The sequence below is a fragment of the Laccaria bicolor genome, genomic scaffold (genome assembly GCF_000143565.1).
Source record: "Laccaria bicolor S238N-H82 LACBIscaffold_9 genomic scaffold, whole genome shotgun sequence".
Lineage (NCBI taxonomy): Eukaryota > Fungi > Basidiomycota > Agaricomycetes > Agaricales > Hydnangiaceae > Laccaria > Laccaria bicolor.
The window spans coordinates 420,104-443,532 of NW_001889880.1; the positions used below are offsets into that span (position 1 = coordinate 420,104).

The window sequence follows — 23,429 nt, forward strand, 5'->3', positions numbered from 1 at the left end:
CTCTGTAGACTATGGTAGGTACCAAAGATAATCTGAGCCTACAGTAGACTATCCAAATAAATCTCACCTCATCAAAAAACTGGAATGATGAAGACATGATATCACAGTCAATGGAGTATGAGGGAAATCATGATCATAATACCAGTATATATGATACAAGCTACCCTGGGCCACAATTTATTAGACACATCTTCCCACTGTTTGCAGTGGAGGTGAATAGTTTTTCAAAAAGTTTTCTCAGCATGAGTGGTATGTATAGTGCAAACAGCTGAGAATTATTGTAAAGGCTTGAATAGACTAACTGTAAGATTGCATGTGAGATGGTTGATCTTTTGTACAGGCCCCTCTGTAAGACTCTGAGTTCAATTCCCCTAAGATGTAATATTTATTCACTGAGCTCCCCCAACCCATGTTGTCAAAGTTTCAAGGCTGCTTCCGAAATTGATCGAGTTTAAACTATGTTTACTCAAGTCCAATGAACACTGTCCAAAGTTTGAGTTACACGCGCACAACACTGTTGTCACATTCGCCAACGCACGACTACTGAGCCGCCGCTCACTCGCCCGCTGGCAAACTTCACAATCCACGCTTGGATTTACGCGCTGCGCTTCACGCTTGAACACAGTTTATTTTTAAACTCGCACCGCTAGTTGAGGAGTGAGATGAAACGCCCCCTTTCCATGAGGCTCTCGTTTCAACTCTCACTCCCTCAACTAGGTGCGATTTTCTCATTTTATTGTAAGGCTCTCGTTACAACAGCTCACTCCCACTTTATAGTTGAAGCTGTCTCTATTTTTCGTCAATAAAATACTGCGTATTCATCGTACCTCAGTTCAACTCCTATGAGTGAAGGTCATGCCATATACTTTGCATCTGCAGAACCTGGACATGAGTCCTCCGACGCTAATAACGCGGATGGAGGGAGGCAAGGCTCTTCTGCCACTTTCGACTCGAATCCAGGGTTACCTAGAGGAGAACATGCCTCACAGGACCCAGGGAACCCCAACGTTACTCAACAGACTGCAGATGGAGACACCAACATTATCTCTATGGGAACGCCTGAGAACGGACAACAACAAACAAGTCCAGAGCGCAATGAATCAAACACAGGAGACCTACGGAACGACGACTCGCCTTTCGAGCAAGAATCCATCAACCTCATGGACGACATCGTTGAAAGTTTTCAAAGAAAGGAGACTACGAAACTCAAAGCCTTATCAACGATTATCGGTATCCTCGACTCCAACACTACAAAGCCAGAGAAGACAAAAGATGCTGCAGTCGAGTCCTATTCACACACCCTCAACGAAGTCGAAGCTCTCGCTGCTTCAGCGATTAGGAGAGGACAACAAGTTCAGCAGGGACTGCAACCCCCAGGTACACTGAACACCCAAACTGCTCATGCTAGAGATCAACGACGCGACGCGGAAATCGACGAGCTCATCTCCCACATCAGTGGTGAATCCAGAAAGTCTAAAAGACCCCTTTCTGGCGACTTCTTCGACACCCATGACCACGCCCATGACTCCGACACCGATGTTGAACAGTCTAACAGGAAGCGAAGAGTCTTTGAATCTCAAATGCCATGGTTTTCTCAAGAAGAAGAGGAAAGGCGAACTGGAAGCAAAGAATGTGAGGAATCACGCAGAATCTTTGCCTTATTCGCCAGAGATCCCAAAGCGATCAAACAATGGATCCAGAACTCCAGGACTGCACCCCTCGGATTCCCAACCTCGGAATGGGACAATATTGTCAGAGGACAGGCGGTCAACCTTGACGCCGTGCTCTCATCATTGCACCATATATCCGCTCCTAAGGAGAACATTGGATGTGTGGGATCTACTGAGATCTCCCTTGGACGATCTGAACCTTCAAAAAGGGTCCAAACGAGTGGCGAATGGACCAGCGCCTGGAAAGCGACCATCAAAGCGATTAAATTCGCTTTCCCTCACAGAGAGCACAAACTCCGAGAATATGGCGAGTACATCGAAGGCCATTTCTCAGCCAGGGTTCAATCCTCGCATCGAAAAATCATCCTGTACGATATCGCTATCAGAAACGAAGTCGGGGGAGGACAAAACGCTCTGCTCACCGATGCTCACCGTTTCTCAAGACTTTTCTCAGCCATCGTCATGCCGGATGGAGTCGAATCAGACAGCTCTCGCCTCTCGTCTAACCGACTCACATCCAGGACAGGCAACAAGACCGAGCTCTGCAACCAATTCAATTCTATCAATGGATGCAGAAATTCTGCTGAAGACTGTCGCTTCCGACATGCCTGCAAGAAATGCAAGCGCACCGGTCACGGAAAGGAAAATTGCGATTTTAAAGAAGGATCTAGCTCAAAACCTTCAACCTAGATACCTTTGTCATAATGTTTGGGAAAGTGATGATTATTTCTCAAAGTCATCAGCTGACTGGTCGGAAACTGCAGCACCCTTGCCACCCATCCCCAAATCAGAGCTATCAAATCCTATTGTTACCAAGACCATCAATGAAAACCCGGAGCTGTTTGACATAGTGACTCCCATCTACGTCGACCACTTTGAGCAACTCCTTGAAACACACCCCAATCAACCATTTGTAGCCTCAGTGTGCCTTGGTCTCCGGGAGGGTTTCTGGCCATGGGCTGATACCCACCGCGGAGAGTATCCAGACACATTGGACCTTTCATACCCTCCACCAGACGATGTGAAGGAGGCGCAATTTCTACGTGACCAATGCGATCACGAAATATTTAAGGGACGTTTCTCTGAGTCTTTTGGAGAATGTCTCTTACCAGGCATGTATTGTATGCCCATATTCGCCATTCCCAAACCTCACTCCACGGATTTGCGAATGGTCACACATCAGAGCGCTGGGAAGTATTCATTAAATAGCATGATCCCCAGAGACGACATTGCAGGGTACCCACTGGACAACCTACGCCATCTTGGGGGAATTTCTCTTGTCGATGTACCGTTGCGACCCCGAATCACCTCGCATACTATTCAAATCGGATGTTGCCGAAGCCTACAGACTTCTACCAGTACACCCCTACTGGCAGATAAAGCAAATCAATTGTATCGACAACCTTCTACATGTTGACAGGAACTGCGCTTTTGGTGGACGTGGTTCAGGATGCAACTGGATTGCCTTTATGTCCCTGGTGTCATGGATTGCAAAGAAAAAGCGGGATATTGAATTTTTAGGCACCTACTCCGATGACTCCTTTGGACCTCAGCGCGCCTCCAACGTCACTTGGTACCAACCATACCGAAAATTCATGCCCACGAATCAAGTGAAAATCTTACGCCTTTGGGACGAAATTAACCTACCCCACAAGGAGAAGAAACAAGTCTATGGATCAATCCTCACCATCATCGGAATAGAGGTCGACGCAAATGCACTCACCATGTCCATGCCCCCGGACTCCTTGAAAGACTTGATCAATGCAATAACTGACTTCATCACCAACCGTCGTCGTTTTTCGTTGAGGGAATGGCAACGATTGGCTGGTTGGATGAACTGGAGCTTCAACGTCTTCCCCCTGCTCAGACCTGCGCTTAACAACTTCTATGCAAAAATAAGCAGCAAAAATGCCCCTGACAGGTGTGTGAGGATCAACAATGCTGTACACGCCGACTTGTCCTGGGCGATTAGCCACCTTGAAAGAGACTCAGGTATTCACCTGATCCAACAAATTCGCTGGGATGCCTCGTCTGCCAATTTCACGTTATACTGTGACGCCTGTCTAGAAGGCATGGGATTTTGGTGGCCTGACAAATGCGTCGGCTTCTACTCTCCTGTACCCGATGGACTTGACAAAGAACAGATCTTTTATTTCGAAGCACTATGTGTACTTGCTGCACTCAACCATGTTGTTGAATCCCAACATCCGCCCCCCTCATCGCGCATATTGCTTTACACCGATAACCACAACACCGTCGCAATTTTCAACACTTTGCGGTGCCTGCCTCACTACAACAACATTTTAATCAATGCTGCCGATGCCTTAATCAACAGCAGCCTTCACCTCCGAGTGCTTCACATCGCAGGTGAACTCAACTATGTCGCTGACGCAATCTCATGAAACAATTTCAACTTGGCAAGACGGTATGTGCCTGGTATTACCATAATGCCGTTCACACCCCCTCGACTGATGCTGGGGGCAACAAAAAAATGATCACATCAAACATCAGGTCTAGACAACCCCTCAGGGAAGTCTGGACACGAGAGCGCCTTGTCCATGAATGCGCTATTGCTCTCGGACAAGCCGTGGACAACTCGACTTGGAAAAACTACGGTTCAGCCCTCAACTCATACCTAAATTTCGTAAAAATGCATGACTACCCTCTAGACCCCACCCCCGATACCTTGAGCCTTTTCACCGTATACATGTGTCACCACATCAAGCCCGATTCGGTGGGAACATACCTGTCAGGTATATGCCATCAGTTGGAACCATACTTCCCTGACATTCGCTCTTCACGCAACTCTGCCCTGGTACATCGTACATTGCAGGGTTGCAAAAGGATGCAAGCTGTCCCTACCTCACGCAAGCGTGCCTTGACAATTGAAGACCTTGAAACTGTCGTCGACAAACTCTCCTCTTCCACTGACTATGACGACATTCTTTTCCTCGCTCAACTGTTAACCGGGTTCTTTGCGCTTCTTCGCTTGGGCGAAATGACGTACCCTGACGACCCAGAACTTAGGGACCCCAGAAAACTCACAAAGCGCAGCACGGTGCAAACCAACGACGATTTCTACAAGTTTTTCCTGCCTGGACATAAGGCCGACAGCTTTTACGAGGGAAATACTATCATCGTGCGCAAAAACCCACACAAATTTGACCCCCACAAACGATTTCTAACTTATCTGCGAGCCCGTGATGCCAAATTCCCCTTCAGCTCGCCACTATGGCTCACTAGCCAGGGGACCGTCCCTACCCGCTCCTTCTTCATACGACATCTACGTCGTTTCTTCAATTCTGACACCACCGGTCAGTCTCTCTGAGCCAGAGGAGCAACTTCCTTAGTGGAAAACGGTGTCCCTCCCTCAATAATTCAAGCTATCGGCAGATGGGCGTCCGACACCTTCAAGATTTACGTTCGGAAAAACCCCGTGCTCATTCAGGCACTCCTTTTCAGACAGACGAAGCGATCCCAGACTACCTTTCTCCACGCTTTGGAGAATTAACTCCACGCTTTGGAGAACCAACTTTTTCCTCTTTATCTTCCCGGGCGCGAAAGGCACCCGACTTCTGATTTCGGCTACTTAAAGTCCCCTTCCGCCTCTGTAACGCCACCAAACTTAAGTGTTATTGGAACAGTTCATTGCAAAAGGTGATGATAGAATGAGCACCTCAGCAAGAGGTGAAATTACATTTTCAGTAGAATATGGTTGAAATACAGCACCTATGGCAACCTACCACCAGCCTACATAGAGTACCCACTGACCTATGTATTCTATATATCGGGGGGGAACCTATGAAGCTATGGTCCCTACATAGGCTCCATAGACCTACATAGGTCTCAACCAATTTCCTGATGCAACAGTGGAAGACAGACAAGTCATTTTTCATTTGAACCGGGTTTTGTGGGACAGTTTTTTTCATCATGTTGACAATGTATGCAGCTCTCCTTCAAACCACACACCCAGGCATCCGATTGCACGTAAGTACAGCTTGTCTTCATGTTATTGGTCAGTTCTCCTCACTGAATTCTGTATCAATTGAGGCTGGAAGCACAGTGGGCACAGAATGAGGTTGAGTAGAGAGATCTTAAACGAGATCTGTGTCACCAAAGAAGAATTGTACAGATTTGTGTTGCTTGGCTTATGGTTTAGAAAAATGGCTGAATATATTTTTGAGCTCTGCCCATCAAACATTTAGAGAATAATCTAGGTTTCTAGACCTTATGGTAAGTTATCCACTAGCGACGGTGAGGCATCAGCATTCATGATAAAAAATATTGGAGATAGATATGTGAACTAACATTTTGACGGTCAAAGTATTTCGGAATGTGAGCGGCAATGGTGACAATATTGGAAAGACCGTTTCCAGTGGCATACAAACCTCCAACCCCAGCGACGGGAGAGGCTCTGAGAGTGTAGACCCTGTCCTCGATCGGGGTTAACTGTTCATCAGATTCAGAGGACATTTGGAGCAGAGGGGTGGAGAAGAGTTATTGGCAGGGTGGCGATGTTTGTAGCTGCTACGAGATAAAATAAAATAAAATAAAATAAAAAGAGGAAAAAAGCGAAAAAAAAGAGAATATCTCTTATCTTATCTTATCTTTCATACATGAGCTGCAAGCTACAGGCCCATCCTTCCATCTCCACCTGCATATGGACCATCAGTTTTGTTCTGGCAAGGCCTTGTATATCTCTTCTATCACAATCTACTCTGTTGCAGTCATCATATGGCTTTTTGCAGCATCTCTTTGCCCTACTGCCCTTGACATACAGCATATCCAGCATTTTCTTTCTGCTGTGACTTTCTTTGGAGGTAATTGGGGTGCTGATATTGCTAGGACATTTTGTGCAGGCCTTCTAATGGTTAACAAAGCAGTAATTTATGATGGGCTAGCAGCAATATTTTCAAGAACTTAGCTTAGAGGAATCAATATGTTGCCTGCTGGGGGTGTACATGTATGTGAGGCACTTTCACTTTGATTTTGGTCTATTTTTGATTGAGCAGGATTTTTTATCTTTGTGCCTATAACACATTCTGGTTTTGTCTATGAGATTGTGATGTGATAATTTATGATAGTTTTCATTGTGTGAAAGTAGGACATGAGAGCTATAAATTTCTGTAAGTCAGAGACTGCAAAAATATTATTTTCATTTCCCTTTGCATGATTACCATTCCATGCAATTTTTTCCAGTCAGGATCTTGATTAAATGCTGGCTGCTCACTCATGTGTAAGCTTTGTAAACTATCAGATTAATCAGAGCCCCCATCTACCAGATAATTATACAGCCATCAAGCAAGAAAAAATGCAAGAAACCACCAGCTATATTGAAAGGAGAGTAGTATGTCCAAAATTCAGCAATTCAGAATTTTGATTTCAACTGATTCATCAGTTTAAACAGTAAAATGGATAGAAATTTGGTAGTAACTAATATTTGTGTAATAATCTCAATGTGTTTTCGACTTTATGTGGTGTAAAAGTGTGGTGGAAGGCTGCAGAGAGGGCAGATGTATGGTTTTCAAAGGGAGCAGTTGCTATCACATAAGCAGAAACATAGCCACCTGCTATTACATAAGCACATGCATAGCCACCTGCTATAACATAAGCACATAGCCACCTGCTATTATATAATAGCAGCTACAAACATGGGCAGTCTGCCGAGTTATTATCTAGTTCAAATTGACCTCAAGCTTTTAGATCTTCAAGATGTTTCATAAGCTTTAGACGCGCTGCGTCAGGGCTGCCAAAATCTCAGATGACTCGTTCTGCAGATGGGAAAAGGGACTGGCCTTCAAGTCAATCCGGAGTGTAATGTTTCCGAGTGACAACTTTGGGACTCGGGCGCCGGGCGGCCTTCGCAATTGGGGCGAATTTCGAAATGTTCCCCAGGGGCACATTTGGCACTCTGACAGGCGACACACCATTACAAATTTCCATGAAAGTCTATCAAACGACACGTGCGTGCTGGAAACGTTAACATGCCTGTCCTTGCACGGAAGCTTTCATATAATCATGGAGAAAACTTTTGACGGAATGGGTGAGATGATGATAGCCACCGCTGTTGGAAAAGAGGTCGACACAACTAGTTTTCCGCAAATGTGAAATTTTAAGGGGCTGGCCTTGACAATCCGGAGTGTGATGTTTCCACAAATTTGGAACTTGGGCGGCCTTCGCAGTTGGGTGGCGAAATCATGCCATTTGGCACTCTGACCGGCGACACACCACGATATGTGCGTTCTGGAAACATGCCTGTCCTAATGTCAATGTTGATAGTACTACTAACCTGTTTGGGTTTTTGAAAGAACGCAATGCCAGCAACACAGGGTGGTACGTACCAGCAATAGACTGCACGAAAGCGTTCACATAGAGTCAGAGCAAAAAATCAACGGCGCCGTTAATGGGTGAAAATCGTAATGAGACTTGGAGAGGACTGTGTTTCCGAAGCAGTCACGAAGCTTGTTGCGGAAGTCAAGCACGCACCCCAAACTCTGTTCGACAGAAACGTTTGAAAAGGTCCACGTTATCTCATCGAAATCCAAGCACTTGAAGTTACTTCGGAACATTTCCAAAATTAAAAAAGGTAGACTCGAGAAAAACTCGGTGCACCGCCACCTGAACACACTAAGCAGCAACGGCCGTGAGCAATATGAATCTCCAAGTCATTCTTTCTCAATCAACAAAGAGCATGGCGATACATTTTGTCATCATGCATCACTATGCATCCCTGCTTCTCACTTAACATAGTTAGCATGAACACTTTTCCCCATCCGCGTCCTCGAAGGCCCAGGTCGGTTCCACCGAACATAAGCCCTCGTTGCACCCTTTTTTTTGCATCGCCCATCTTCTACCCCTTTCTTTCCTCAAAAAAGACGTGAGAATGAACGCGTAAGGAGGAGGAGACGAGGTGATTGGGCATGGTTGTAGTTATGTACGCTAATGACGTCACAACTTCATGATCGAGGGCAAGACCCCAGACCAGCGAACACCACCATCTGAGGAGATGTCAACTACTACCCAAAACCAGTCACCGATCACGAAAAACGAGACCCATAACGGTGCGGAGGACAGCGTGGGCGTAAAGCGGGAGCTTGATGGGAGGGAGGCAGAAGGTGCGAAACCAACTAAGAGGCCCAAAGTGGAAGAAAAAGAAACTGGAGAGCAGCAGAGCGTCTATAAGTCTGGTGCGTCTCTCATTTTGGACTTGGCGTTTACTTTCTCTTACAAAAATATGTAGGCACCATCGAGCGTGGGCACATCTACTTCTTCTACCGTCCGAAAGTCCAGCTAGAGGAGGCGCACTCTATCGACGACGTGAAGAATTTCCATATGCTGTTAATTCCCTGGCCTCCCGCGTTCTCCATTACTGAGGAAAACGCCAGTTCTTCCAACAACGTCAACAAAACGGACCCCTCGCTTTCGGAGGAAGCGGAAATGAAAGTACTAGCACCAGGAGCTGATGCCGTACCTGCTCCAGTCACCCAGAGCACTACAAAGCAACATTATCGATTCATCACTGTAGGGAAGAAGAAGCTCCCTGATCCCGAGGGCCATGGGAGTGGGAGCCGTCGGAAGGAGATATTCTGGGCGACTGTAACAGCCGTCGGCGATGACCTTGGCTCATTGGAGAAGGGTCTCGGGGAAAAGACTTATGACACGAAGACGCGAGGTTACATATAATGTTTTTGCAGCTCACGCGAGGACAGCACAGGGCTAAGATATTTTTTCTAGGGACAAGACACGAAGCCCCGTCCAGACTGGTCGCTCGAGGTGCATATGCCATCGTAAACACAGATGCCAAGATGATGTCAAAACGCGAAACACACCTGGGATATCACATTTCCCATCCTAAATCATCCGAGATGGTGGACGTACAGAGTTCATTGGGGATCTACAGCGCGTCATCGTTTGTGTTGCAAGTGAAGAACCCACATGCACCAACGACAGGTCCTCGGCAGGTTCGGACGAAGGGAGCTGATTACCCCGCATGGATCATGCGAGATGTTTTCGGCGCGGCTGCTGGGAAAGGCCAGAAAGAACGTCGGGGACGAGAGCCATATGGGCTTAGGTTTGCCAGCTGTGAGACACCCGAGTTGTTGGAGTATGAGGGCGCCCAGTTGTTGCTTATCGCAGCAAGAGAGGGCGAACAAGGATTGGAGGACAGCTTGGCCGAGGGCAGGGGAGTTGGTAAATTTCTTCATTTGGTTTACTTTTTCGTTTCGTTCACACCTTGCTAGCGCTTACAAAGCTGGAGGAGGAGGAAAGTCACGAAACAGTCAAGCAGATCTTGCAAGAGCTTTCGGTAGACCTGGAAGTGTTTCCCTCTGAGCCTTTGAAGGGAGAATGGATTTAATTAATAAATGACTCTCGCTGGAAACGGGCGGACTATGGGTGGTACGCATTTTATACTGTACAAGAGGGTCAGTTGAAATGCTGATTACCTCCTAGATTGGCGCCCTCCCACTCCACAGCGTTAGACTGAGATTCGGCCGACTTAAAATTGTAATGGTACAGCAACTGGAATCGACGTCTTTACAGGAGGCAGACAAAATTGCATAAAACCCTTCCAAACATTCAACTACTATATCGTGTTCATGACGGCATAAACTATCTGATATTTCCCTCAGTGAAATTGCCAGTAGGGTGGCTGTATGACTGGGTGCTCGAGAACTGGAATGGCCTTGATGACAAGCTAAGAGCGGAGAGTCATGCTTAGTGTTTGGAAGTCCGGTCTCGTGACTGGAAAAAGACCATAACCAGACCGGACCAAGACCGCAAAAGACCGGACCTGCGGTTACGGTCTTTTATTTTTGAAATGTAAAGACCGCAAAAAAACCGGTTAACGTGAACCGGTCTTGACCGGTTTGGACCGGTCTTTTGTAGCCCCTTAAATACCCTTTAAAACGCACCCAAGAACGTACGATTTGGTAAAAAAACGAGAGAGATATGAATTAAAATGTAAATTACTTTTGGGAATAATAGATGTACCAGACTTATTTTATAGAAGCACCAATTCCTAACGGAATTTAACGTTCTTGGGCTCGTTTTGAAGCTATTAGAGATGTTAATAAATTTACCGATTCATAATTTTAAAATATTGGCCTAAAGACCGGTCATAAACCGGTTAAAACCAATGCAGACCGAAACCAGTCTATAGACCGCAAAAAACCGCGGTCTGCGGTCTTTTTGCGGTCCGGTCTGGTCTTTTGACTTCTGGGGAAAAGGCAGACCGGTTACGGTTACGGTTAACGCCCCTGGGCATCAAAAAACCGGACCGAACCGGACTTTCAAACACTAGTCATGCTCAGAAAGAACTTGAGAGCATTGAATATAAATCACTAACTTCATGCTTTTCGTCAGTTCCGACATAATAGGTTGCACCGACTGCCTTCGTAATCACTCGAATGCTAGTAAGAAATTATGGTGAGTGAGGAATCTCAGCCTAAACGAGCACAAATCACATACTAATAGGAGTTGGGGATCGCTTCGTTGCCCGTCAGGGTAATGTACCATTCAAACTTCTCCGCAGTGGTAATAATTGGGCCATGTGGAACAGCTTCATTAACATTATCGAGAGCCCAACTACCACCCAGGGTGATATCATCTTTGTGGAAAAAGACAATTGTGTACGTGTGTTCCTTGCCTTTGACGGCAGTGATAGTCCACTAATGGCAGTGAGGCAACAACGTTAGTGTGATCATACAGAAAGACGACAAAAAAGAACGCAGAAACTGACGGTTTGACGGTCAAAGTTTGGTGGCACTTGTGCGGCTGCGGTAACGATCTTGAATGTACCGTTGAAGGTCGCGTACAGGCCACCGACGCCGACGACGGGAGAGGCCCTGAGTTTATAGTTTCCGTCCTTGACCATGATGATGCTTATTCAAGTTTAGAGAGAGATTTCACGAAGAGGTGGGGATGGGCAGTCATGGATGACTTTGGCCTTTATACCCTCAAAGCTATTTTCGTGCGGTCCAGAACACTATGGTCAGAAGATGAAACTCAATTTCCGGGCGCTGCTAAAACATCAGATGACTGACTTTATTTTGGACTCGGTGGGAAATCGTTCCTGGCCTTGACCATTCAGAATGTGAGGTTCAAAGGCAACGGCAGCTCTGAGAATCGAAGTAAATACCAGCACCCGAAAAAAAAAATTCTCACAGCCAAACAGCTTTCTTCCCCTCGTGTTTGACAGGGAGGTCTCGTCTTGGCCTCAATTTTTTGTCGCTTGGAGCTATTGGATATGTGTTGTTACTATCATGTCACGTCCACTGAAGGTCTCGCAGACGATTGATTCTACATCGTCTTTGGCACTCAAATAACGCTCGTGTCTTCGCCCAAGTAGTTATTTATCTCTTTTTAACGGAGCCTCGAAGTTTCCAGCATCAAGTCGTCTTCCGTCGAGTGTTCTTCTGGAAAGGCGTGGAGGTTTGGTGGAGAGTTGTCAAATTCCGCGATTATCAGGTTATCCGTCGACATTCCAAGCCAGCTAGGACGTAAGGTTTGGTCCATGTGGCGAATCGTATCTATTTGCACGAACGTTCTGCTGAATTGTGGAGTAACGCGAGCGCTGCGCCCCAAATTTAGTACTCGGAGATATACTTCTGCGATATTTCAACGACCGCTTTAGGACATAGGCGGGGGCATGTGACATGTGACGTGTGACACAAGCTCCATTTTTTATTCCTCCACCAACCTCCGCTTCGCGCATCTCCTAGCACCTCATTTATGTCACTTCCCTGAGTTGAGATTCGACCCTCGTAACTACCAGATGTCATAAAGAGCTCGATGGATGGCTATAAAGGTCAATCTCCCTTCCATGGATCATAGTGCGTTTTCCAGACTGCTTACTACAATAATGTGCAGCAGCGACAGCCAGGTCAAATGGCAGCTGTCTCTGGCCATCATTCCACGGAGAGAGATCGTTAGAACAGAACAACTCCCTTTGGCGCCAAACTCTCACCGTCTCTCACGGTCCCGGCGAAAGTGTTCACCGTCTGAACGGATGCGGCTTTGTAGTTCTGGACCTATTGTTGCCGCCAACTTGGAAAGGACGCTCTGCCAGATCTTGTGATCATACTTTCCCCAGATATGACGATCCGCAATATCTGGCCTACTGTTTCCGGAGGGACTGATCGAGAAATAATCTACATCTCCGCAGAACGTGCTTTGACGCAAGAGTGAACGTTCCAACAGCCCTGGTTTTCATCGCATTCTCGCTTCGTGAACTTGGAGTTAGGATTGGGCTCTGATATCTCAAACGAAGCCTCACCCAATCCCTTTTCACAAGGTCTCTTGGCCTTAGACGATCTCATAGCGCTTGCGACGATCTCATAACGCAAGCGTTAACCTATCTGCCGATTCATGTTTTCTCTTTGACGTTCCCCTGAATTGTGGAGTAGCACGAGCCCTGCGCCATCTTGCGCCATCTCTGTTCTAATTTTACCACTCGGAGACATCACAATCCGGCTAGGCATTCGAGAGTGCAATATAAAAACCAGAGTTGTTCTGATGTTTACTAGTATCGCCTCTCTCCTTCCCCCGGCTTCGAACGTCTTGTCGAGCATTCACAGCCATGTCTATTGCATCTGATGCCTTACATACTCTCAGAGCCTCTCCTGTCGTCGGAGTTGGTGGTGTGTATGCTACCTGGAACGGCATCAACGAGATTGTCACCGTCGCCGCTGAGGTGCCAGGGACTGTTGAGCATCAACTTGTCGGTACCGCATATCTGAACGATTCAAATCGCTAATACACTCTCACCATCTTTTAGTGGAAGATTCAAGAGGTCAAGGGCAAGGAAGGCATATACACCATCGTTCGCCTCACAAAGGAGGGCGCTTTTGACGGAAGTTGGTCCCTGAAGGACAACGCTGCTGTACCGCACGGCCCCATCATCATTTCAAAAGAGACCGTCGAGTGGCACATTGACCACATCAAGAATGGCGTGCCCCATGCAATCACGCATGTATCATCTTCGAATGCCCGTGGAACGTATCTCACCGCCATTCTCTAGCATTCGACCAGTAACAAAGGCTGTCGGCGTCGCGTGGTATGTTGGAACTGATGATACAAACCAAGTTAGCGATTACACACTCTCAATTTCAGCCTTAACTGATTCTTCTGATGCCTCCAGGCTGTCATCAAAGCCTTACCCATTGAAAGGGCGGTAGAGCCACCCTACTGGCAATTCAATGCGCATCATCATCATCATCATCACCCTGGCCATTAGGCAGGTGGACGTCGTGGACCTTACCTTACCTTCAAGGATTTTACGAGTTACATTACCTGTTCTACATATGAAATTCCCATTCAAGTTGTCATCTTGTCCGATATGGTGCCAATTAACTAAACAAATGAAATGCTCACGATTTTGCATACATGAAAAAGATGTCGAGTTGTGGCTGTTCTACATACCACCCAAGTGACAATTCAGAGACATTCAGACAGGCAAGTGGCAGTGCGCGGTGTATTTGTATCAACAAATGAGTATAAATACAGCGCGACCACTTTCTCACCTCAGCCCAACATCCAGTGGATTTCTGACGAGGTTTTTGGAGCTTTTGCATTACTCCGATTTGTGCTGGCTGGTACCGGTGTCTCCTTCGGATTGCGCTTCTCATGTTGTCACGTAAGGCCAGCTTCTACAAACGTGATCTTCAGAGTGTAACATCTGACGCGTACGAGCTGTCATGGTTCCCCTGAATCGTGGTGCCGGTATGTACTTCGATTCTCAAAGCTGCCGTTGTCCCGTTTGATAGTGAACCTCACATTCTGAATGGTCAAAGCCAGGAACAATTTCCCACCGAGTCCAAAACATAGTCAGTCATTTGACGTTTTAGCAGCGCCCGGAATTTAAGTTTCACCTTCTGACCATTTATATTCTAGAGCGCACGAAGATAGGTTTAGGATATAAAGGCCAAAGTCACTGTTCATGACCGCCCATCCCCACCTCATCTTCGAATCTCTCTCTGAATTTGAATCAGCATCAACCATGGTTAAGACCGGAAACTATAAACTCAGGGCCTCTCCCGCCGCCGGCGTCGGCGGCATGTACGCGACCTCGAACGGTACGTTCAAGATCGTTACCACCGCCGCACAAGTGCCATCAACCTTTGAACGTCAAACCGTCAGTTTTTGCGTGTTTGTCGACTTTATGATCACACTAACGTTGCTGCCTCGCTGCCATCAGTGGAGGATTACTGTCGTCGAGGGCAAGAAAGACACGTACACAATCGTCTTGGTCCACAAAGACGAAATCGCCCTGGGTGGTAGTTGGGCTCTCGATAATGTTAATGAAGGCTATGAAGATGTTCCACGTGGTCCAATTATAACCGCTGCGGAGGTGTTTGAATGGCATATTACCCCGACGAACAACACCTCGATCCACAACACCTATTTGTATGTGACATATGGTTGTTTAGGTTGAGAATCCTCACTCACCGTAATTTCTTATAGCATTCAACCGATTACGAAGGCAGTCGGTGCATCATACTATGTCGGAACTGACGCAGAGAGACAAGTTAGTGATTTATATTTGCTCTCGAGTTCTTTCTGAGCTTGACTCTCCGCTCTTGGCAGCTTATCATCAGAGCCATTCCCATTCTCGAGCACCCAGTCGTAGAGCCACCCTACTGGCAATTTCACTGAGGGAAGTATCATATAGTTTATCATACAGTTTATGCCGTCATGAACACGACATAGTAGCAATGTTTGGAAGGTTTTTATGCAATTTTGTCTGCTTCCTGTAAATGTAAATGCTGTACCATTACAATTTGAAGTCGGCCGAATCTCGGTCTAACGAGGGTGGAGTGGGAGGGCGCGAATTAAGAAGGTAATGTAAGACGCCAATTTGAAAATCCGAGATACACGAAGGAAGCTGCCTCGAAGTTGGAGCAGGAAAATTGAGCGTGGCGCGGGCACAGGCTCAGAGCAAGAAAAAAAGGACGGGCGTCCCAACTGAAAAAGCGCAACCAATCCCACCGAGCGCAGGCATCATAAGCACTCGGAGAAGCGGAAGAATTTTAGACCATAAGAAGCGCCAGCTGTTAAAGAAACGCGGGGACGAACAGCATCGATAGACATAGAAATGATCCCACATGTGATAGCGCTAACACGACTGTAAACTATACTTACGTTACAGAAATACCTAACCGGTTCGCAAGCGTTAATTGAATCTATCCAAAATCAACGTATGAATTGAATAAGAACGAAGAAAGACGTACCACTGAGAAGCATCATGAATAAATTTCCCTACATCTTCTGCCCTCCTCCTCGCCTCAAGCAAACCAAATTGTTTTATCGGCCGAGAACCTCCGACATCCCACCACCCTTCAGGAAGCCGCTCCTCACCAAACCATTGCTCAAGAACGCACAACGGAATAACGTCCTCTTGCTCGCTTGCCTTGCGATTGAGACAATGAGGACGAAGAACCAACCAAGCTAGGCCACACTCCCCCAACGCGATCTGCTCGTGAAAGGAGCTGAGAGGACTCGGAGAAGACGCCTCTCGAGACGCGTGCAAGTGTGCGATGTCCACTAGTGTAAGCCCGAGTTGACGCTTGGGATGAACGTGGTCGACTGCATAGCCAAGGAAACTAGAGACAAGCCCGGGGTCGGGGGAGGTTGACGGGAGAGTATTTGGGTGAACTAGGGAAGCATCGTGCGTGATCTTTGTTGCACCGCGCTGAGAGAGGGACGCCAGGTCCAGGGTCCATCGGAGACGCGGGGGAAAGCTACGCAGACGCCGGAGCTTGGCAAAATCCTGGAACAGAAGTTTACTTGCGGATGTTGAGGGTCCAGAGTGATGAATGGGAAGATCTTGACTATCGTCCGCTGGAGAATAAAACGAGAGCCGACCACAAGTCAAGAAACCCACAAAGGCAAGCAGGAAGGCAAGCGGAACAGAGATATTGTACACTTTCACTAGAGCAATGATCAACTTGAAGAATGTGACTTGCGTTCCTTCTCGCGAGCTAGATTACCGCGCATATATGAGCTCAAAAGAAGAACGGACGATCGATACGAGGAGTAGGACTGACATATACCCATGATTCGCCATTGCGTTCAGAGCGGGACATGGGGAACGACTTTGAGAGGGCTTCGGGGGGATGAAGTGGTGATTGTCCGGGAATCCTTTCGTTTGAGTGCTGGCAGCCATGTTAGTCTTCGATGCGAGCGGGCGGGACAGTTTGGCAGTGGGGGTGAGCGGAAAGGAATCCGGCAGGGTGCAAAACGATGGTGAATTGCTTTTATACTGCAGCTTCGATTTACATAGGCCAAGCAAGCGTCAACAGAATGACAGACGTCATTCACATGCATTTGGGGCGAGAACTGGCTTTCGCTCGCGCCTATATGTCAAAGACAGTCGCCTCAATCTGCCTGGATATATCGATATCCAAGTAACCCCACAGAGTTTGAATATCTATGCTCAGATCTGTGGGACTTCGAACCGCAATGAGAGTCTTCAGAAACGGTCCGAACTGTTGCGAACACTCACCTGAGGTTAGTTGAAGTTACAGTTTATTTTCTGCTGAGTCTTGGACGCCTAATATTAGCATCCAAAAAGATATATCGTACGTATCTAGGTTACTAAAAAACTAAAAACCCATATTGATGGCTTGTGCAATGTAAAGGAACCGTTGCGCACGGGGTTGGTCACGGGTGGCTTGAAGCGACACGAATTGCAGACGTTTCATGCGCGTCAGACGCGAACAATCGGAAGATATTAAAACAACATGGCCTTCAATCAGATCATGAAATGGAGCTGTGGCCACTTGAAAACGGTTATTTGCAACCTGAAGTTGATAACTATCTGCGAGGTTTATCCGTGCTAAAGAAGCATGGATGGATCAGAGCAAGGTCAGAAGGTCGATGGTCCATGCAGGCGAGATGCAGGCGCTGAATAGCTACTGTACAGTGTAACTCGGCAGATCGCAAGGGGATGACAACGAGGCAGGCTAAGTATAACGAGCGTCCGCAGCTCATGGCGTATAGTAAGCTTGACGTCAAGCCGAGATCGATTCGTACCAAGCCGCCTTGGCTTCACCAATTGTGAATATTCGGTATCGCCAGCTAGCGTACGGCGCATCCTTGGGCGATGTGAGCGCTTCGGCCAAGATTTAGCCAGTGGACGGTAGAAGTCGAAAAGATGTTTCGGAAAGAAGCCCAACAAAGCTTATGTAAGTCTATTATTTCTCCCCATCAAGATCCCAAGAATTTGAAGAAGCACCTTAGTAAATTTAATCCGAACTACATATCTAGCCATGCGCAAAGACCCTCTCCCTAACCACCGCCATTTACCCCATGGTTTCCCGCCGTTGGCAATGGCTGACGTTTCTCCTGCTCGTTGCCACGTCCGTCGTGGCCCAGTCGAGCTCATCAGGGGCGTTGAACACGTCTAGCATACCTTCTACCACTGCCTTGTCCTCTACTAGCAGTATCCTCACGGAATCCTTGCCTGCGTCGACCACTTCAAGTTCCCTTCCCCAAGAAACGTTGACGTCGGCCGGCGGTCCCACTACAACACAGGCTGTATCTCCGATACCCGTGCCGCAAACGGCATTTTCTTCGTTCCCGCTTCCGGCTGAAACGCCTACACCTGGAGTCTTCGAAGCGGATGATCCCAGCAGCCCACCAGAAGTACGTGTTATCTCTTTGAATTGTAATGACAATCATCCGACCCAACTTTCAAGGTCGATTCACCAGTGATACCCGACTTTGGGCCAGCATGGGCTACCGCGTACGAGAAAGCAAAGGCAAAGGTACTTCTTTCGTGCTCCGCGTTTCCGTTAATGCCCGGCGTTTTTTCTTTTTCCAATGCTTTGGACACTCCGATTTACAAATGCTAATGGTCGCCCACAGCTCGCTGGTTTCACGCTAGAAGAAAAAGTCAATGTCACTACGGGGGTAGGTTGGGCAAACGGTCGTTGTGTCGTAAGTCAACCATGCATCATGTCGTACTCCTCGCTTCAACGTTTTTACCTCAGGGTAATATACCCCCCGTAGAACCTACTCAGGGGCGTGGGTGGCCAGGCTTATGCTTGGAGGTAAGTCTTCTGCCCATTTCTCCGTTTCCCATCTGACATTATTCAAACTGTAGGACTCTCCCCTGGGAGTTCGCTTTGGAGATTTCGTAACGGCCTTCCCAACGGGAGTCAATGCCGCCGCTTCGTTAGTCCCGTTCATCTAATCTTACGCCACCTAACCTAACTTGAATCTCCCAGCTTTAACCGCCGCCTTATTCGCCTGCGTGGGCTCTTCATGGGTCTAGAGCACAAAGGCAAAGGCGTAAACATCGCCCTCGGGCCCATGATGAACATGGGCCGCGTCGCCCAGGGAGGCAGGAACTGGGAAGGCTTTGGCGCAGATCCTTATCTGACTGGTGAAGCTGCGTACGAAACGATATTGGGCATGCAGATGGGGGGCGTGCAGGCATGCGCGAAGCACCTCATTAACAAGCACGTTCTTCTGCGTTCTGGGCTTCTATTACCGTTCATAACCTATTGTGGACCATTACAGCGAGCAAGAACACTTTCGCACGCAGGAAAGTTCGGACGTTGATGACCGAACTCAGCATGAGATTTATGCGCATCCATTCTTACGGAGCGTAATGGCAGGCGTAACTAGCTTGATGTGCAGCTACAGTAAGCTTTTCGCTGCTCTTGTTAATTGGCCTAACGTGGTGGATGCTTAGACCTTATCAACGGCACTTATGCTTGTGAAAACGATAAGATGCTGAATGATATCGTAAAACGAGAATTTGGATTCCAAGGATGTACGTTGTCAACTTTGATTCTCTATGCACTGACTGAAGAATCATTTCATCTTAGTTATCATGTCAGATTGGGCAGCGTAAGATTTTGTTACGCACTTACGTCCTTCAGTTTTACTGAATCTTCAATCTTAGAACGCACTCAACGATATCAGTAATGACAGGCCTTGACGTACGTGCGCACCACGTTTTTGAAATGACGTTTCGTTAACTATGCCTCGCTTTGATTGATAGATGACGATGCCGGGCGACATAACCTTTGATTCCGGCACCTCCTACTTTGGCGATAACCTGATTGCATACATCCAGAACGGAACTATCCCCGAATCTCGTCTCGATGACATGGGTAAGTAAAGCCTCAGGATCATTATCATAAAACGGAACACGTCACTAACGAACATACTTTTCAAGCAACACGTATCCTCGCAGCGTGGTACTTCCTCCACCAAGACGCGCCGTCCTATCCCCCAACCAATTTCGACGCGTTCCGACCAGACAACGAAACCACCAACGAGCATATCGACGTCCAAGACGACCATCATTGGCTCGTCAGAGAGCTTGGTGCTGCGAGCACGGTTCTGTTGAAGAACGTCGGCGGTGCTTTGCCTCTTGGAAAGAAAGATAGGAGCATCGTGCTTGTCGGGAGCGATGCTGGGCCTGGAAGTATCGGTCCGAATGAGTTCGCGGATCGGGTTGGTTCTTCTATTTTCCCTATGTTTGAAATGATTTGATTTTTGACGTCATTTTGCCAGGGAGGCTCGGATGGCATCCTGGCTATGGGTTGGGGTTCGGGCACAGCGAATTTTACATACCTGGTTTCACCCTTGGAAGCCATCCAGCGCAAGGCCCGCGAATTCCGCACGAGCGTTTCGTGGATCCTTGATGATTTCAACCTTGCGTTGGCGGGTAACATGGCTAGGAAGAGATCTGCTGCTCTTGTCTTCATTAGCTCTGATAGTGGAGAGGGGTATATCACCGTTGACGGAAACGAGGGTGATAGGAAGAACCTCACTGCCTGGCATGGTGGAGACGACCTCGTCCTGGCTGTTGCTGCTCAGAATAACAACACTATTGTTGTGGTCAACAGTGTTGGTCCCTTAATCATTGAGCCGTGGATTGATCATCCCAACGTGACCGCCGTGAGTACCTTGTCGTACGTATGCAGAAGTTTCTCAGCTTACTTTCTCGCATAGGTGGTGTGGGCCGGCTTACAAGGGAATGAAGCCGGCAACTCCCTGGTGGACGTGCTTTACGGTGACTGGAACCCGTCAGGAAGATTACCGTACACCATTGCGAAAAATATCGCCGATTATCCGGCACAGCTGATAACGGGCGGTGAGGGTCAAGATATCTTGGATATTCCTTACAGCGAAGCGTGAGTTCCCTGCGCTGATAAATTCAACTTTCATCTGAGATTAGTTCTAGGCTTGAGATTGATTACCGCCATTTCGACGCTGTGAGTTAATTCTGCCCAATAGGATACTTATGTTGAACCACGATTCTAGAAAAACATCACGCCTAGATTTGAGTTTGGCTTTGGCTTGAGCTATACTACATTCAAGTATTCGGGACTGTCAATCAGTAAAATAGAGTCTCCGGTAAATGATGCCCTTATTGACAACTGGGAGAACGGAGGCGCTACTCCGATAGAAGAGGGATCCTCGCGCGCGGCTTGGTTAGTGTCTTGCCTCTGACCGTCTTCGGCAAACATTTACGAGATTATTTGAAGGTTGCACGAGCCTGCATTTTCCGTTTCCTTCACCGTGCATAATGCTGGCTCATCATTCGGAGGCGATGTGCGTTATTTCATCTCTCCATTGCCTATATCCACTGACGGAATTACCATAGATCCCGCAGCTATACGTTAATTTCCCCGCCTCCGCCGGTGAACCCCCGTCTGTTCTCAGAGGGTTTACCGACGTTGAAGTAGCACCATATGAGCGGGAGAAGGTTACAATCATCTTGTCGCGCTATGATTTGTCCATTTGGGATACTGAAGCGCAAGGGTGGAGAAAGCCCAAGGGGACCATTCATCTCTCTGTTGGGGCTAGCAGTAGGGATATCAGGTTGAGAGGGAAGATTCCTGCGGAGTGACGGTAGGACACTAGAATGGACTAAAGTTGAACTTTTTTTTTTTTCGTACGAAGAACAATTTATACTCATGTTGGTGGGCATCTACTCAATAGTCACCCCCCCTTTCGCTCTTCTTACTGAGTCAACAATGCATTTTTTGTTACATCACATACTATGGATGGATAGATGAACCCCCACAGATTGGACGGCCCCACTTGTAGACAGTTGACACAGGTAAATTCTGACATAGGGCTTCACCCCAGTGAAGTAGAATGGATTGAAAAAAAAAAGCTTAAGTTGCTCAGTAAATTGAATCCAATCACCAGAGAGCAATAAATGTACAATCAAACAATTCAACACAGCAGTTGCACATTCTGCTTGAATGATCATTTACTCAGTGGAGAGTATATTTATAAGATTCATAGCAGAGTAAAAGAAAATTTTGGGAAAGTACTACTGGCAGAATAGATTTACTCCACCATTGTTAACAATTGTGAGTTGTATCATTCAAGTATAGTAGCAAGATTCAGAAGAACAACAATCAGGTTACAACTTTCTTAGCATTATAAGGATAATCAAATTAGATGATGTTGGAATATGCAAGGTACACTCACTGATCAAAAGTAATGTCACATGATTTTTTGGACAAAGTTGGTGTTATAACACAAGAACCAAACATTTTAAGGATTAAACTCTGGTGCATGAAACATAGCTAAGGAGGTGTAGATTGTATATACCAAGTCTGGGGATGAACAGATAAAAACTCAGGATACAGCAGGGCATTGACTGTGATAACTCCCAAAAATGGGATGTGACAAAATGGGAAATTCTGAATGGCTGCAACCTACTGGAAGCAATTCACAACTTGAGGAAGAGATATTTTGAACACTGGATCTCCCTGCTATTGTTATGAGCTTCATAAAGTCTTTGGACTAGAAAATTTTATATCCTCCCCTAAAAGGTAAATTTGAACTTGTTCTCAATTTATATACTTTTCACTCAATATACTTGTTGGAATGAGATAAAATGACTCCTCATTAATGTTGGTAGTGTGTATAATATAAAAGGTAGGTAGAAATGTTAAAATGAACATTGCATAATGTCTTTAGAAGCTAATTTCCAGAGTTTTTCTGGAAGTAAACAAGTATCTACAGCATTGGTCCTTCTTTTCTGCAAGAAGAAAAAATGCTACCATCCTTTTGAGTTAATTGATGGAGACTTGGGATGTCTTTTAAACAATGCCTGAAGTATAGCATGATAGCAAATAGATTGTCACTGGGTATAACTTGAAAAGTCCCCAATAAAAGTACATTTTGCATAGAGCAAGAAAGGTGTGAGGGTTTCAGATCCTTGTCTAATAGGACCTCTGTTTATTTCTTTAGGATGGTGTTAGTAGGCATGAGAAGTGCCTTCTGAAATATTTACAGCCCCAACTCACCAAGAAAAATGTCAAGGATTGGTCTAGGATGATTGCTCCATGCAAAATGTACTTTTATTGGGGACTTTTCAAGTTATACCCAGTGACAATCTATTTGCTATCATGCTATACTTCAGGCATTGTTTAAAAGACATCCCAAGTCTCCATCAATTAACTCAAAAGGATGGTAGCATTTTTTCTTCTTGCAGAAAAGAAGGACCAATGCTGTAGATACTTGTTTACTTCCAGAAAAACTCTGGAAATTAGCTTCTAAAGACATTATGCAATGTTCATTTTAACATTTCTACCTACCTTTTATATTATACACACTACCAACATTAATGAGGAGTCATTCTATCTCATTCCAACAAGTATATTGAGTGAAAAGTCTATAAATTGAGAACAAGTTCAAATTTACCTTTTAGGGGAGGATATAAAATTTTCTAGTCCAAAGACTTTATGAAGCTCATAACAATAGCAGGGAGATCCAGTG

The 23,429-nt window shown here is 46.5% G+C and overlaps 6 protein-coding genes across 6 annotated transcripts; 5 read left to right on the forward strand and 1 right to left on the reverse strand.

The window, feature by feature from the left end:
* Nucleotides 1-842: 842 nt before the first annotated feature.
* On the forward strand, nucleotides 843-2,360 carry LACBIDRAFT_318783 (uncharacterized protein; the record flags this gene model as incomplete). Its single annotated transcript, XM_001879640.1, has 1 exon — nucleotides 843-2,360. The coding sequence occupies one exon, from the start codon at nucleotides 843-845 to the stop codon at nucleotides 2,358-2,360; it is 1,518 nt and encodes a 505-aa protein (XP_001879675.1).
* A 6,268-nt stretch (nucleotides 2,361-8,628) lies between these two features.
* On the forward strand, nucleotides 8,629-10,026 carry LACBIDRAFT_318785 (uncharacterized protein; the record flags this gene model as incomplete). The annotated part of the gene is made up of 4 exons (XM_001879641.1): nucleotides 8,629-8,857; nucleotides 8,911-9,342; nucleotides 9,405-9,860; nucleotides 9,911-10,026. 4 exons carry the CDS (start codon nucleotides 8,629-8,631, stop codon nucleotides 10,024-10,026), a joined length of 1,233 nt encoding a protein of 410 aa, XP_001879676.1.
* A 3,222-nt stretch (nucleotides 10,027-13,248) lies between these two features.
* On the forward strand, nucleotides 13,249-13,689 carry LACBIDRAFT_326032 (clitocypin cysteine proteinase inhibitor; the record flags this gene model as incomplete). Its single annotated transcript, XM_001879642.1, has 2 exons — nucleotides 13,249-13,389; nucleotides 13,447-13,689. The coding sequence occupies 2 exons, from the start codon at nucleotides 13,249-13,251 to the stop codon at nucleotides 13,687-13,689; spliced, it is 384 nt and encodes a 127-aa protein (XP_001879677.1).
* A 676-nt stretch (nucleotides 13,690-14,365) lies between these two features.
* LACBIDRAFT_326033 (uncharacterized protein) lies at nucleotides 14,366-15,131 on the forward strand (the record flags this gene model as incomplete). The annotated part of the gene is made up of 4 exons (XM_001879643.1): nucleotides 14,366-14,390; nucleotides 14,660-14,802; nucleotides 14,866-15,074; nucleotides 15,098-15,131. The coding sequence occupies 4 exons, from the start codon at nucleotides 14,366-14,368 to the stop codon at nucleotides 15,129-15,131; spliced, it is 411 nt and encodes a 136-aa protein (XP_001879678.1).
* Nucleotides 15,132-15,470: 339 nt separating this feature from the next.
* On the reverse strand, nucleotides 15,471-16,873 carry LACBIDRAFT_293829 (uncharacterized protein; the record flags this gene model as incomplete). The annotated part of the gene is made up of 4 exons (XM_001879893.1): nucleotides 16,715-16,873; nucleotides 15,899-16,648; nucleotides 15,810-15,822; nucleotides 15,471-15,632 (listed from the first exon to the last, which is right to left on the reverse strand). The coding sequence occupies exons 1-4, from the start codon at nucleotides 16,831-16,833 to the stop codon at nucleotides 15,471-15,473; spliced, it is 1,044 nt and encodes a 347-aa protein (XP_001879928.1). The 5' UTR covers nucleotides 16,834-16,873.
* Nucleotides 16,874-18,044: 1,171 nt separating this feature from the next.
* On the forward strand, nucleotides 18,045-21,682 carry LACBIDRAFT_178737 (glycoside hydrolase family 3 protein). Its single transcript, XM_001879644.1, has 18 exons — nucleotides 18,045-18,150; nucleotides 18,381-18,436; nucleotides 18,537-18,608; nucleotides 18,662-18,721; nucleotides 18,775-18,845; nucleotides 18,899-19,136; nucleotides 19,198-19,318; nucleotides 19,369-19,449; nucleotides 19,505-19,526; nucleotides 19,582-19,618; nucleotides 19,681-19,792; nucleotides 19,858-20,138; nucleotides 20,199-20,585; nucleotides 20,640-20,821; nucleotides 20,872-20,902; nucleotides 20,952-21,121; nucleotides 21,176-21,242; nucleotides 21,295-21,682. Coding segments are annotated over exons 1-18 (2,235 nt in total). The 5' UTR covers nucleotides 18,045-18,149; the 3' UTR covers nucleotides 21,541-21,682.
* The last annotated feature ends 1,747 nt before the right edge of the window (nucleotides 21,683-23,429 follow it).

Bases quoted from the DNA above. Each gene is read 5' to 3' on its own strand.
- LACBIDRAFT_178737 (XM_001879644.1), top strand. The intron at 19,619-19,680 runs GTACGTGCGCAC...TTTGATTGATAG, and splicing joins CAGTAATGACAGGCCTTGAC to ATGACGATGCCGGGCGACAT. The intron at 21,122-21,175 runs GTTAGTGTCTTG...GATTATTTGAAG, and splicing joins GGATCCTCGCGCGCGGCTTG to GTTGCACGAGCCTGCATTTT.